Genomic DNA, 14,468 nt, shown 5'->3' with positions numbered 1-14,468 from the left:
ATTTGATTTGAAATTTGATTTGATTTGACATGATTGATTTTGACATTCAGTCAATTCAAGGGGCGGATTCAATTACGCTGAACCGTAGGGCACCAGTCTGTGGCCTGTGACTAGAACGGGCAAAAAACGGTGAGTGAGGAGCGCCCTTCTCCAATCGAACAGTAATCTTGCGCTGCTCGGTCATGTTGTCAACAAGGTAGCATTGTGCATCGTCCAGAAACATACAAAAGCTATTTCCCATAACATATGTTAGAATTTTCTAACCAGTTTTCATTTGGAAAGGCAGGTGAAGCGTTATTATAAAAACCAATCCCTGTTACATGTCAAAACACAGAATCGTACTCATTACTCGACGTGCTTAATTACGCCACTTTTGTTTTGAGCAAATTGAGCCATGGCTCACACCCGGGAGGCGGCCCGGTTCCTAAACGAATGCAATCAACTTTCACCAGGTGCAAAACACAACTACCTGGGCGCCCAGACAGATGAATCGAATCACCCCCAAGTAAACACTGGACACTGCTTTGTCTGTCGGAAATCCTCACCCATTGGTCAGACACACTGACGCAATGACGTGAAGGGGGAGTCTGCTACTACTCTAACCAATAGCATTCTATATGTAAATCTTGTTTAAAACATTCCCGGGAAATCCGAGTTTCGCGTGAGGGCCCTTCGTTGATAAACTGCATCCCATAATTCACTTGTCATTTTCAGGCAGCAGGAGTGGATCTTGCGACCTAATAAAATCCGTTGCATCGTCCCTGTTTTAGAAACGTATCGTGTATCAAATTGTAACGAACGGGCATGTAAGATATTAGTTTAACGATATCCCTGATTATATATATATTTTTTTTTCTCGAATCGATGCGGATTTTGAAGAAGAAAAAAAAAGTGCTCCAAAGTAGCGGAGGGACAAAAGGACATTCGCGCCTGATGATGAGAAAAGGGGGAGCCTCTGTCCCGGAGAAAGTCCTAATTTCAGGGGTCGGGGGCTCCTCCATGGACCAAAACCGCACAGTTCTGACCCAGTACGCCAATGATCAGATCTTAACCCCTCCGCCCTGTCCGAACCAGACTAATAATGTCGGTGTCCCAGACTGGACCGAGAGTCCGCTATACACTACTACCCCCATCGGGGTGTCTACAGACGAGACCGGACAGCGACCACCCCTCGGAAGACACCCGGTAATCCGTAACGCGATGGCTCATTTTGGCATACAATGTTCCGGGCAGTCACATGAATGCAAACTAACTAACAACTATGACTTTACATTATGTTCGCTATAACTAGTGACTTATCCTAGCCGACATTTAATACCCGTATTAAAGTTACTTCGATAGTTATTGTTAGTAGTATGCAGTGTTACCTAGATTTTTTTAGCTAAATACAAAACGTGTAATTTATTTTCATTTGCAAATGTTACACGTTGACTCCTTTTATGCATGTATATTTAAAACCACTTTGCCACGTTTCCGACTTTTTAATTGTCCCTTTTGACAGTGGATTTATAAAGGGTCACCGAAAAGCCCTATTTGGTTCATTAGACAGACGGCTTTTTCATTATCAAGCACTCGTCTTAGTTGGATAGGCAACACATCGACCTAGCGAATTAATGATCTGGTTTGGCACAATAACGACCCGTCAAACAAATCAATCAGACAACTAGACCTGAGTATTTCTGTTTTTCCATTATCCAATGTAACGTGAGCAGGCAACTTCCTAAAGTTTTGACCTGCAGAAATGAAATCGTAAGAATAACCGCGACTCGGATCATAAATACAGTCGACAGAAAAACGTGTCTTCGCTCATGTTCATTTGCTAGCTAGGCACGAATATCTAAAGAACATTTTTATTTATTTGTTTTTAACGCCACAAGCTATGCGGTAAACGAAGCTTGGAGGGGGAAGTGGGAGAATCTTCTCCTAGTTTAGCGGTCTGTCCCACCAACCATCCCAATTGTAATCCTTTGCTCCAGCTGTTTTGGATCAAACTTAATTATTTGTCATAGTTCCAGCACTTTTAGTCCCTTGTCATAAAAACTATATTCCATGTATCTAATGACAATCGTAAGCGTATAGGCTGAACAACGTTTTGCTAGCTAACTTAGAAGTCCCACCATGAGGAGGTACACCACGTTTCAGATTCGCTGTGGTCTAAATCTGTAAGCATGCACGTGCAAACTGCATCCCCCATAAACAGCACATTTTGTGTTATGACCATTCATATTAACTCACACAAGGATATTATTTATGCAAACTCAGGGAGGTGACCAGTGGAGGCTCCTCAAAGGAAGGGGAGAACCATCCTCAGTCAATTTTGTAGAAATAGCGAAACATTTCATCCTTATTTTTAGATTAAACTATACTAAATATATTCATGTCACCAAATAATTGATTCAAATACTGTTTTGCAATGGTCTACAGTAGCCTCAATAGCACACAGTAGGGTAGCACCATGATGTAGCCGGAGGACAGCTAGTTTTCGTCCTCTAGGTACATTGACTTCCATACAAAATTTTAGGAGTTTAATGGTTCTCACCCCCTTCCATAGACTTACTCTGTAATTATGACAACTTTCAGAGCCCTTGCAGCATGAACTGACATGTGTTCCATCCAATCAAAGGATTAGATAATGAATCTAGCGCTGAACGCATAAACTACAGCTAGCTAGCACTGCATACCTGGTGAGTAGTTGACTCAGAAAGACAATGTTTGAACAGTTTTGAACAAATTAATACCTTCAAAAATTAAGCAAGAGCGGTAGCTATATTTTGTATTTTTTTTGTAACTATCACATACTTAGCTAACGAATGCATATAGCTAGTTTAGCACGCTCAAACAAAGGGAAAGGGGGATACATAGGCAGTTGTACTACTGAATGCATTCAACAGAGGGATGCTATGTTAGCTAGCTGGCTATGGCTATCCAAGAGAGAGGGATGCTATGTTAGCTAGCTGGCTATGGCTATCCAAGAGAGAGGGATGCTATGTTAGCTAGCTGGCTATGGCTATCCAAGAGAGAGGGATGCTATGTTAGCTAGCTGGTTATGGCTATCCAAGAGAGAGGGATGCTATGTTAGCTAGCTGGCTATAGCTGGTTATGGCTATCAAAGAGAGAGGGATGCTATGTTAGCTAGCTGGTTATGGCTATCCAAGAGCGAGGGATGCTATGTTAGCTAGCTGGCTATAGCTGGTTATGGCTATCCAAGAGAGAGGGATGCTATGTTAGCTAGCTGGCTATGGCTATCCAAGAGAGAGGGATGCTAGCTGGCTATAGCTTAGCTATCCAAGAGAGAGGGATGCTGGCTATGGCTATCCAAGAGAGAGGGATGCTATGTTAGCTGGCTATCCAAGAGAGAGGGAGCTGGCTGGTTATGGCTATCCAAGAGAGAGGGATTCTTTGTTAGCTAGCTGGCTATAGCTGGTTATGGCTATCCAAGAGAGAGGGATGCTATGTTAGCTAGCTGGCTATGGCTATCCAAGAGAGAGGGATGCTATGTTAGCTAGCTGGTTATGGCTAATCAACACTGGATCTCTTCCAAGTCAAAGTAAGCTTTTGGCCTGCCGGTTTAACTGCTAAATTGCTTGCTCTTGACTGTAGACTGTACTGCATGATTGTAGTGAGTTTACTACTGCGTTATTTCTTGTAGTTATGTTGAATATGATGACAATATGGTGACAACGATGTAGGCTGTGTGTAGTGGTTATGATCGGAAGGTTTGGCATGGAAAGCTTTCTTCGCCTGGTCACAGACCGCTGATGTTGAAGTCCACAAGCGAAGGGAAAAGTTGCGAGAAGGAATTATACAGCCATCGAAAGACCATGCTGTTTGTATGTGGCTGCTATGAAAGTGAACTGTGTTTGCGTGTGATCAGGGGTGTATTCATTCTGTTGATTCTGAGCTGGTATTTGGTTTATGGATGGTGAAATCGGCAACTAGCTTTTATGCATTTTAGTCATTTAGCAGACTGCTCTTGTCCAATTCAAAAAGAGCGCTTTTAGAGTTTAAGTGCCTTTTGCTTACGGGCATCTTTTGTTTGATGGCCCAACGCTCTTAACCGCTAGGCTACCTGCTGTTAGAACGATGATTGTCACACCGGGACCCTGAACCAACATAATTCACCTCAGATTTGATCCACAGTTTCACTGTTCTGTTTTCATCCAGATTGTCACCTTGTACAAATGTTTTCTGTTTGTCAGACGAAGCGTCGGTTGGAGCTGGAGGAGAGTGATCAACAGTACACCAGTGAGACGAACAGTGGCTCCAGAGCTAAGCGAGCCACCAGGCTCTCCCTCAGAGGACCCAAGAGTAAGGGGGGGGGCATTATGGGGGTGGTTTAGTTACCATGGGATTCATTGACATTTTAATCATGAAGCAGAAGCTCTCATCCAGGGTGAGTTATTTGAAAAAATGAAATATTTTTTTATTAGATTTTTTTTATTTTACCTTTATTTAACTAGGCAAGTCAGTTAAGAACAAATTCTTATTTTCAATGACGGCCTAGGAACAGTGGGTTAACTGCCTTGTTCAGGGGCAGAACGACAGATTTTTACCTTGTCACCTCGGGGATTCAGTCTTGCAACCTTTCAGTTACTGGCCCAACGCTCTAACCACTAGGCTACCTGCCGACCCTCCACTCTAACCACTAGGCTACCTGCCGACCCTCCACTCTAACCACTGGGCTACCTGCCGACCCTCCACTCTAACCACTGGGCTACCTGCCGACCCTCCACTCTAACCACTGGGCTACCTGCCGCCTCTCCACTCTAACCACTAGGCTACCTGCCGACGCTCCACTCTAACCACTAGGCTAACCACATCCCTCCAGGTCCTGTCTGTTAACTAACCCCTCCCTCCATGTCCTGTCTGTTAACAAACCCATCTCTCCAGGTCCTGTCTGTTAACTAACCCATCTCACCCCCTCCTTCCAGGTCCTGTCTTAACTTCTTTGGGACTGAGGGGGCAGTATTGAGTAGCTTGGATGAATAAGGTGCCCAGAGTAAACTGCCTGCTACACAGGCCCAGTTGCTAATATATGCATTAGAGGTCGACCGATTAATCGGAATGGCCGTTTAATTAGGGCCGATTTCAAGTTTTCATAATAATCGGAAATCAGTGTTAAACTTTATTTAACTAGGCAAGTCAGTTAAGAACACATTCTTATTGCATATAATCGATGCGGTGCGCATTTGTGAAAAAGGGTTGTCGTTGCTCCAACGTGTACCTAACCATAAACATAAATGTCTTTATTATAATCAATACACAGAACTATATATTTTTAAACCTGCATATTTAGCTAAAAGAAAGCTTAGCAGGCAATATTATCCAGGTGAAATTGTGTCACTTCTCTTGCGTTCATTGCACGCAGAGTCAGGGTAAATGCAGCAGTTTGGGCCGCCTTGCTCATTGCGAACTAATTTACCAGACTTTTACATAATTATGACATTGAAGGTTGTGCAATGTAACAGCAATATTTAGACTTCGGGATGCCACCCGTTAGATAAAATATGGAACGGTTCCTGAAAGAATAAACATTTTGTTTTCGAAATGATAGTTTCCAGATTCGACCATATTAATGACCAAAGGCTCATATTTCTGTGTGTTATTATGTTATAATTAAGTCTATGATTTAATAGAGCACTCTGACTGAGCGATAAGTAGGCACCAGCAGGCTCGTAAGCATTCATTCAAACAGCACTTTCGTGCGTTTTGCCAGCAGCTCTGCTGTTTATGATGTCAAGCCTATCAACTCCCGAGATTAGGCTGGTGTAACCGATGTGAAATGGCTAGCTAGTTAGCCGGGTGCGCGCTAATAGCGTTTCAAACGTCACTCGCTCTGTGACTTGGAGTAGTTGTTCCCCTTGCTCTGCATGGGTAACGCTGCTTCGAGGGTGGCTGTTGTCGATGTGTTCCTGGTTTGAGCCCAGGTAGCGGTGATGAGAGGGACGGAAGCTGTACTTTTACACTGGCAATACTAAAGTGCCTATAAGAACATCCAATAGTCAAAGGTTAATGAAATAAAAATCGTATAGAGAGAAATAGTCCTAAAATTCCTATAATTACAACCTAAAACTTCTTAACATGAAGACTCATGTTAAAAGGAACCACCAGGTTTCATAAGTTCTCATGTTCTGAGCAAGGAACTTAAATGTTAGCCTTCTTACATGGCACATATTGCACTTTTCCTTTCTTCTCCAACACTTTGTTTTTGCTTTATTTAAACCAAATTGAACATGCTTCATTATTTACTTGAGGCTAAATTGATTTTATTGGTGTATTATATTAAGTTAAAATAAGTGTTCATTCAGTATTGTTGTAATTGTCATTATTACAACAAAAAAAATGGCAGATTAATCGGTATCTGCTTTTTTTGGTCCTCCAGTTATCGGTATTGGCGTTGAAAAATCATAATCGGTCGACCTCTAATATGCATATTATTATTAGATTTGGATAGAAAACACTGAAGTTTCTAAAATTGTTTGAATTGTTTCTGTGAGTATAACAGAACTCATATGGCAGGCAAAAACCTGAGAAAGAAATCCAACTAGGAAGTGGGAAATCCGAGGTTGGTAGTTTTTCAAATCATTGCCTATCGAATATACAGTGTCTATGGGGTCATAATGCACTTCCTAGGGCTTTCACTAGATGTCAACAGTCTTTAGAACCTTGTTTGATGCTTCTATTGTGAAGGAGGGGGGAATGGGAGCTGAATGAGTCGGGTCTGGCAGAGTGCCATGAGCTGATCACGCGTGCTCATGTGAGTTAGCGCTGTTCCATCGCATTTCTACAGACAAAGGAAACCTCCAGTTGAAACATTATTGAAGATTGGGATGTTTTTATCATAAAAGATTGATTCTATACTTCGTTTGACATGTTTCTAACAACTGTAATATGACTTTTCGTCTGAACTTTCGCCTGTACTTGCCCACGCGTCGTGAGTTTGGATTGTGTACTACACGCGCAAACAGAAAAGAGGTATTTGGACATAAATGATGGGCTTTATCGAACAAATCAAACATTTATTGTGGAACTGGGATTCCTGGGAGTGCATTCTGATGAAGATCATCAAAGATAAGTGAATATTTATAATGCTATTTCTGACTTCTGTTGACTCCACAACATGGCGGATATCCGTTTGGCTTGTTTTGTTGTCTGAGCGCTGTACTCAGATTATTGCATGGTTTGCTTTTTCCGTAAAGCTTTTTTTGAAATCTGACACAGCGGTTGCATTAAGGAGAAGTGTATCTAAAGTTCCATGCATAACACTTGTATTTCTTCATTTATTATGAGTATTTCTGTAAATTGATGTGGCAAAATCACTGGATGTTTTGGAACTACTGAAAACGCGGCAATGTAAACAGATTTTTTGGATACAAATATGAACTTTATTGAACAAAACATACATGTATTGTGTAACATGAAGTCCAACGAGTGTCAAAGGTTAGTGATTCATTTTATCTCTATTTCTGCTTTTTGTGACACCTCTCTTTGGCTGGAAAAATGGCTGTTTTTCTCTGACTAGGTATTGACCTAACATAATCGTTTAATATATGCCATTTAGCAGATGCTTTTATCCAAAGCGACTTAAAGTCATGTGTGCATACATTCTACGTATGGGTGGTCCCGGGAATCGGACCCACACTACCCATGCTCTACCAACTGAGCTACAGAAGGGCGTTTGGTGTGCTTTCGTCGTAAAGCCTTTTTGAAATCGGACACTGTGGCTGGATTTAAAAGTTTATCTTTAAAATGGTGTGAAATACTTGTATGTTTGAGGAATTTTAATCATGGGGTTTCTGTTTTGAATTTGGCGCCCTGCACTTTCACTGGCTGTTGTTGACGTGGGATGCTTACCGTCCCACATATCCCAGAGAGGTTTTAACTAACCCATCTCCTCTCTCTCCAGCTCCCCCCTCCACGTTAGAGAAGACCAGGTATGACACTTCTCTAGGCCTCCTGACCCAGAAGTTTGTCCAGCTGCTGGCCCAGTCCAGTGACGGGGTAGTGGACCTCAACCGGGCCGCGGAGTCCCTCAAGGTGAGGAAGAGGCGCCTCTATGACATCACCAACGTCCTGCAGGGGGTGCATCTCATCAAGAAGAAGTCTAAGAACAACATCCAATGGATGTGAGTGAGGGGGGGGGGGGGTCTGTCTCTGTCTATGATCTTTATACACAGCTGCCTGGTTAGAAATTCTCCATAGTTGATGGAACTGTGCCGTAACGCCGCAAGATATCCCAGCCATTGAGATGGGGGTAGTCATGACGATGCCAAATGTGTGTATATAAACTCAGCAAAAAAAATAAACGTCCTCACTGTCCACTGGGTTTTATTTTCAGCAAACTGAACATGTGTAAATATTTGTATGAACATAATATTCAATAACTGAGACATAAGTTCCACAGACATGTGACTAACAGAAATGGAATTATGTGTCCCTGAACAAAGGGGTGGTCAAAAGTAACAGTCAGTATCTGTTGTGGCCACCAGCTGCATTAAGTTCACTAGGGTAGGGGGCATCATTTGGAATTTTGGATGAAAAGTCTGCCCAAATTAAACTGCCTGCTACTCAGGCCCATAAGCTAGGATATGCATACATTTTAGTAGATTTGGATAGAAAACACTCTAAAGTGTGTTGAACTGTTAAAATAATGTCTGATTATAACAGAACTGATATGGCAGGTGAATACCTGAGGAAAATCCAACCAGGGAGTACTTTTATGTTGAAAGGCTTTTTTTCTCCATTGAAATCCTATCCACCATACAATGACTTAGGACCCAGTTCACGATCTCTATGGCTTCCTCAACATGTGACCAGTCTTTAGGCATTGTTTTAGGCTTTTACTCTGAAAAATGGGTGCGAAGCACCACTTTCAATGAGAGGACAGTGGACATTTCCAGACATGAACCAAGCACGTGATCGGGAGCGCGCTTTTCTTGTTTACCTTTTCCATTGACGAAGCTTTTGTCCGGTTGAAATATTATTGATTATTTATGACAAACAACCTGAGGGTTGATTTTTAAACATGGTTTGACATGTTTCTAATATATTTTATTGTACTTTTTTTACTTTTCGTCTTGATGTTGAGAGCGAGCATTGTGCCTTTTGAGGTATTTGGACATAAAGATTAACTTTATCGAACAAAACAAACGTTTGTTGTCTAACATGGAGACTTGGGAGTGCCATCTGATGAAGATCATCAAAGGTTAGTGACTAATTTAATTGCTATTTCTGACTTTTGTGAGCCCTCTCCTTGGCTGGAAAATGGCTGTATGGTTTTCTGTGACTAGGTGCTGACCTAACATAATCGTTTGGTGTGCTTTCGCCGTAAAGCTTATTTGAAATCGGACACTGTGGCTGGATTTACAAGAAGTTTATCTTTAAAATGGCGTGGAATACTTGTATGCTTGAGGAATTTTAATTATGGGATTTCTGTTTTTAATTTTGCGCCCTGCAATTTCACTGGCTGTTGTCGAGGTGGGAAGCTAGCGTCCCACGTGTACCAGACAGGTTAAGTACTGCAGTGCATCTCCTCCTCATGGACTGCACCAGATTTGCCAGTTCTTGCTGTGAGATGTTACCCCACTCTTCCACCAAGGCACCTGCAAGTTCCCGGACATTTCTGGGGGGAATGACCCTTGCCCTCACCCTCCGATCCAACAGGTCCCAGACGTGCTCAATGGGATTGAGATCCGGGCTCTTCGCTGGCCATGGCAGAACACTGACATTCCTGTCTTGCAGGAAATCACGCACAGAACAAGCAGTTTGACTGGTGGCAATGTCATGCTGGTGGGTCATGTCAGGATGAGTCTGCAAGAAGGGTACCACATGAGGGAGGAGGACGTCTTCCTGTAATGCAAAGCGTTGAGATGACGACAAGCTCAGTCCGATGATTCTGTGAAACACCTCCCAGACCATGACGGACCCTCCACCACCAAATTGATCCCGCTCCAGAGTACAGGCGTCACAGTTACGCTCATTCCTTCGACGATAAACGCGAATCCGACCATCACCCAGGGTGAGACAAGACCGCGACTTGTCAGTGAAGAGCACTTTTGCCAGTCCTGTCTGGTCCAGCGACGGTGGGGTTGTGCCCGTAGTCGACATTGTTGCCGATGTCTCATTAGGACCCTCAGTCCAGCGTCGCTCAGCCTATTGTGGACAGTCTGAGCACTGATGGAGAGATTGTGCGTTCCTGGTGTAACTCGGGCAGTTGTTGCCATCCTGTACCTGTCCTGCAGGTGTTTATGTTCGGATGTACCAATCCTGTGCAGGTGTTACACGTGATCTGCCACCGCGAGGCCGATCAGCTGTCCATCCTGTCTCCCTGTAGCACTGTCTTAGGCGTCTCACAGTACGGACATCGCAATTTATTTCCCTGGCCACATCTGCAGTCCTCATGCCCTCCTTGCAGCATGCCTAAGGCACGTTCACGCAGATGAGCAGGGACCCTGGGAATCTTTGTTTTTGTTTTTTTCAGAGTCAGTAGAAAGACCTAGTGTCCTAAGGTTTTTAGAACTGTGACCTTAATTGCCTATCGTCTGTAAGCTGTTAGTGTCTTAGCGACCGTTCCACAGGTGCCTGTTTATTTGTCATTGAACAAGCACGGGAAACAGTGTTTAAACCCTTTTACATTGAAGATCTGAAGTTATTTGGATTTATACGAATTCTTTGAAAGATATTTTTATTTTTTTTGCTGAGTTTACATGTCACAGGGAAACTCAAGTGTGTGAAATGCGTTCTCTCCTCTGCGTGTATTAACCAGTGGTGTGAAGTACTTAAGTAAAAAATACTTTAAAGTACTACTTAAGTACTTGTGGTTGTACTTTACTATTTATATTTTTCTCAACTTTTCCTTTTACCTCACCACATTCCTAAAGAAAAAAAATATTTTTTACTCTGTACATTTTCCCTGAAACCCAAAAAGTACGCATTACATTTTGAATGTTTAGCATGACAGGAAAGGGGTCCAATTCACACAATTATCAAGAGAACATCTCTGGTCATCTCTACTGCCTCTGATCTGGAGGACTCACTAAACAGAGAACATCCCTGGTCGTCCCTACTGCCTCTGGTCTGGAGGACTCACTAAACAGAACATCCCTGGTCGTCCCTACTGCCTCTGATCTGGTGGACTCACTAAACAGAGAACATCCCTGGTCATCCCTACTGCCTCTGATCTGGAGGACTCACTAAACACACATCCTTCATTTGTAAATGATGTGTTGGAGTGTGACCCTGGCTTTCTGTAAATTTAAGAAAACCCAGATGGTGCTATATTCTGGGTTATATATTATAAGGAATTTGAAACTATTTCTACTTTTACATTTTGATACTTAAGTACATTTTAGCAATTAACTTTCGATACTTAAGTAACTATAAAACCAAATACTATTAGACTTTTTACTCCAATACTATTTCACTGGGTGACTTACTCATTTTCTATTAAGGTATCTTTTACTACAGTATTAAAATTGGGTAATTTTTCCACCAATGGTATTAACATGTGCTGTGTGTGTGTGTGTGTGTGTGTGTGTGTGTGTAGGGGCTCTAGCCTGTCTCCACAGGGAGTTGCCAGGGTCCAGACCCCTGGCTCTGTGGGTGAAGAGCTACTGGAGTTGGCCCAGGAGGAGAAGAGACTGGATGAACTCCTACACATCTCTACACGCATCGTCCAACAGATAACTGAAGACACACCCACAAGGAAATAGCCTTCCATTTAACAGGCCTGCTGTGTTTGAGGTGTGTTGTCTGTGTGTGTGTGTGTGTGTGTGTTGTCTGTGTGTGAATGACTACTCTTTCCTTAACCCCTGGGTATGTTTGCATACATATCGTATGAGGATGTGAAGAGGATTCCTAGTCTCAAGGACCAGACGGTCATTGTGGTCAAAGCCCCTGCTGAAACCAGACTAGAGGTGCAAGACCCTGCAGAGGTACACACACACACACACACACACACACTGATTATGGTCGATGTTGTCTTTATTCCCTGCAGCTGGCTTTTGAATTGCTGAAATACTGAAATTATTGATTTGTTGATTGTCCAATCAAGAGTCTCCAGGTCCACCTGAGCAGTACCCAGGGTCCAATAGAAGTCTTCCTTTGCTCTGATGACCACGCCACCTCCTCCACGCTGAACAACGTGGCACTGAATGGAAAAGGACATCCCTCTTCATCGTATGTCAACGGAAACTCCTCTTTGTCCGTCTTCAAGGTGTCACAGGGTGAGCCCATAAACCCTGACATCACATCTTTATCTATCTGTCCCATTATGGCGTCTGAGGGAGCACAGGCAGCACCATTGAGGCCATCTCCATTTTGAAGTAGTGCATTTGTTTCTGCTACTAGAGCGACCTAGTAGCCTAGCAGTTAAGAGCGTTTGGCCAGTAACCGAAAGGTTGCTGGTTCTAATCCCCGAGACGGCTAGGGGACAAATTCTGTGCCCTTGAGCAAGGCACTTAACCCATAGGAAGTCCCGCCCAGTTTACTACTTCAAAATGGTGAAAGTCCTCAATGGTGCTGCCCATGCTAAAACAGGCTTTTGGGCACTAGAGTTCTCTCTCTGTGGTTGGTTGTTGGGCGAACTACTCCTTCAAAGCACTCGCTCTGCCCCTTTTCTCTCTGCACCTCTCTTCCATCTTTCTCTCCATTTCACTAGGGGGTAATAACTCCACCGATAGCGCCAGTATTAGTTTCTCCAACGCCCTGTCCAGGCTCCCAGCATGCTCAACAGTGACCCCTGTCTCCCTCCTCCCCCTCCAGGATGTCGACCAGGAGCCCTTTGTCCCCCTCTCTCCCTCCATCCTCTTTGAGGACGACTACATGCTCAGCCTCGGGGAAGACAACTTGTTCTCCTACGACCTGGACGAGCTTCAACTGGAAGACCTGCTCTGTAACTGAGTGAAATGGAAACTCGGCGGCCATTTTGGGGTGTTTTGATTTTGGAGCCATGTTATTGGCCCCAATGTGGTCATTTACAGTATAATGAACTGATGTATCCTATAGCCCAGTGGTTTCAGCAGCCATTTTGGAGCAATGCTTTTTCTTGACATCCTGGACTGGATCGCTCATAGAGAACCTGCTGTGTAATTGACCTTGAATGTGAAAATACCTGTTCTTGGTATAGATGTGAAGGAAGTAAGCCTACGTTGCCATCCGGACAAATGTGGCAGGCCAGCACAAACACAAGCTGTCTAGGAGGGGGAGAATTCTGTGGCTGAACGAACAGACAAACCCCTTCTCAAAGCCTGTCTTTCTGGTGAGACCTGCACTGACAGGCAAACCAACATTCTCTAAACAATCCCTCACTCCCCTTAGCAGACCGTTATGTCTTCTTGATGAACTGTTCTCGTCTGAACACACAGATTGTCCCTAACAGAGATGGGTTATGGATATCAACCCCCTGGACACAGATTCTTACCCATATCTTCCACTGTGTGACTTATCTGTCAACCTGTGTTTAATAATGTGATGTAGTGGACCCTACCCGGCCATGTCCTGGTTCTCGGGTTCACCAGAAGCGAGCAGACCTCATATCTAGGCCCCAGGATGGGGACGTCTGCCTGGGCGTCGATGGTACCTGAGTCCCTTGGTCTTCCACATGGAGCCTTCTGACCCAACACGGGGAAGAGACTCACTGGTATTGTTAGGATAACCAGAGTATGTAGAGATGGCCCTAGCATCCCAAATGGCACCCTATTCCCTATATAGTGCACTACTTTTTTTTATCAGGGCTCTGTTCAGAAGTAGTGCACTATATAGGGAATGGGGTGCCATTTTGGGGTCGAGTATGTAGGGAATGGGGTGCCATTTTGGGGTAGGGAATGGGGTGCCATTTTGGGGTAGGGAATGGGGTGCCATTTTGGGGTAGGGAATGGGGTGCCATTTTGGGGTAGGGAATGGGGTGCCATTTTGGGGTAGGGAATGGGGTGCCATTTTGGGGTAGGGAATGGGGTGCCATTTTGGGGTCGGGAATGGGGTGCCATTTTGGGGTAGGGAATGGGGTGCCATTTTGGGGTCGGGAATGGGGTGCCATTTTGGGGTCGGGAATGGGGTGCCATTTTGGGGTCGGGAATGGGGTGCCATTTTGGGGTCGGGAATGGGGTGCCATTTTGGGGTCGGGAATGGGGTGCCATTTTGGAGGCTTGCTGTATTTTTATTTTTATCTATTTTAGGAGAGTGTGTTATATTGGTTGGTTGTTCCCTACTGCCACCCGTAGCCTCTGTTGATTTTTTTATTTTTATATATTGAAGCAATGTTCCTCCTTACCACCAGTAACACACACACACACACACACACAGACTTACAGACACACCCTCACTTTGTTTCAGCCGCTGGTGCCATGCTACCAGCCATTACTTATTTACTAGCGTTATGTACCAACTCATGGCTTCATGTTAAGTTTCTCAGGGCTCACCAAATAGATTGTTACTTTTAAATACATGTTGCTTAGTTTAAACGTGGAAGT

At 43.8% G+C, this 14,468-nt stretch overlaps 1 protein-coding gene across 1 annotated transcript; it reads left to right on the top strand.

Moving 5' to 3' along the window:
- Positions 1-632: 632 nt before the first annotated feature.
- LOC124012981 (transcription factor E2F3-like) lies at positions 633-13,778 on the top strand. The gene is made up of 7 exons (XM_046327082.1): positions 633-1,185; positions 4,200-4,308; positions 7,907-8,126; positions 11,546-11,707; positions 11,819-11,933; positions 12,053-12,224; positions 12,763-13,778. The coding sequence occupies exons 1-7, from the start codon at positions 865-867 to the stop codon at positions 12,810-12,812; spliced, it is 1,149 nt and encodes a 382-aa protein (XP_046183038.1). The 5' UTR covers positions 633-864; the 3' UTR covers positions 12,813-13,778.
- The last annotated feature ends 690 nt before the right edge of the window (positions 13,779-14,468 follow it).

The sequence above is a fragment of the Oncorhynchus gorbuscha genome, linkage group LG24 (genome assembly GCF_021184085.1).
Source record: "Oncorhynchus gorbuscha isolate QuinsamMale2020 ecotype Even-year linkage group LG24, OgorEven_v1.0, whole genome shotgun sequence".
NCBI lineage: Eukaryota > Metazoa > Chordata > Actinopteri > Salmoniformes > Salmonidae > Oncorhynchus > Oncorhynchus gorbuscha.
Note: the sequence above shows the minus strand (reverse complement) of the source record. Positions and strands in the feature narration are given on the sequence as shown.

Excerpts from the sequence above, each read along its gene's own strand:
- LOC124012981 (XM_046327082.1), top strand. The coding sequence starts at position 865 with ATGCGGATTTTGAAGAAGAAAAAAAAAGTGCTCCAAAGTAGCGGAGGG. Across the intron at positions 4,309-7,906 it reads CTCCCTCAGAGGACCCAAGA|CTCCCCCCTCCACGTTAGAG; the intron begins GTAAGGGGGGGG and ends CTCTCTCTCCAG. Across the intron at positions 11,708-11,818 it reads GAAGACACACCCACAAGGAA|GTTTGCATACATATCGTATG; the intron begins ATAGCCTTCCAT and ends ACCCCTGGGTAT.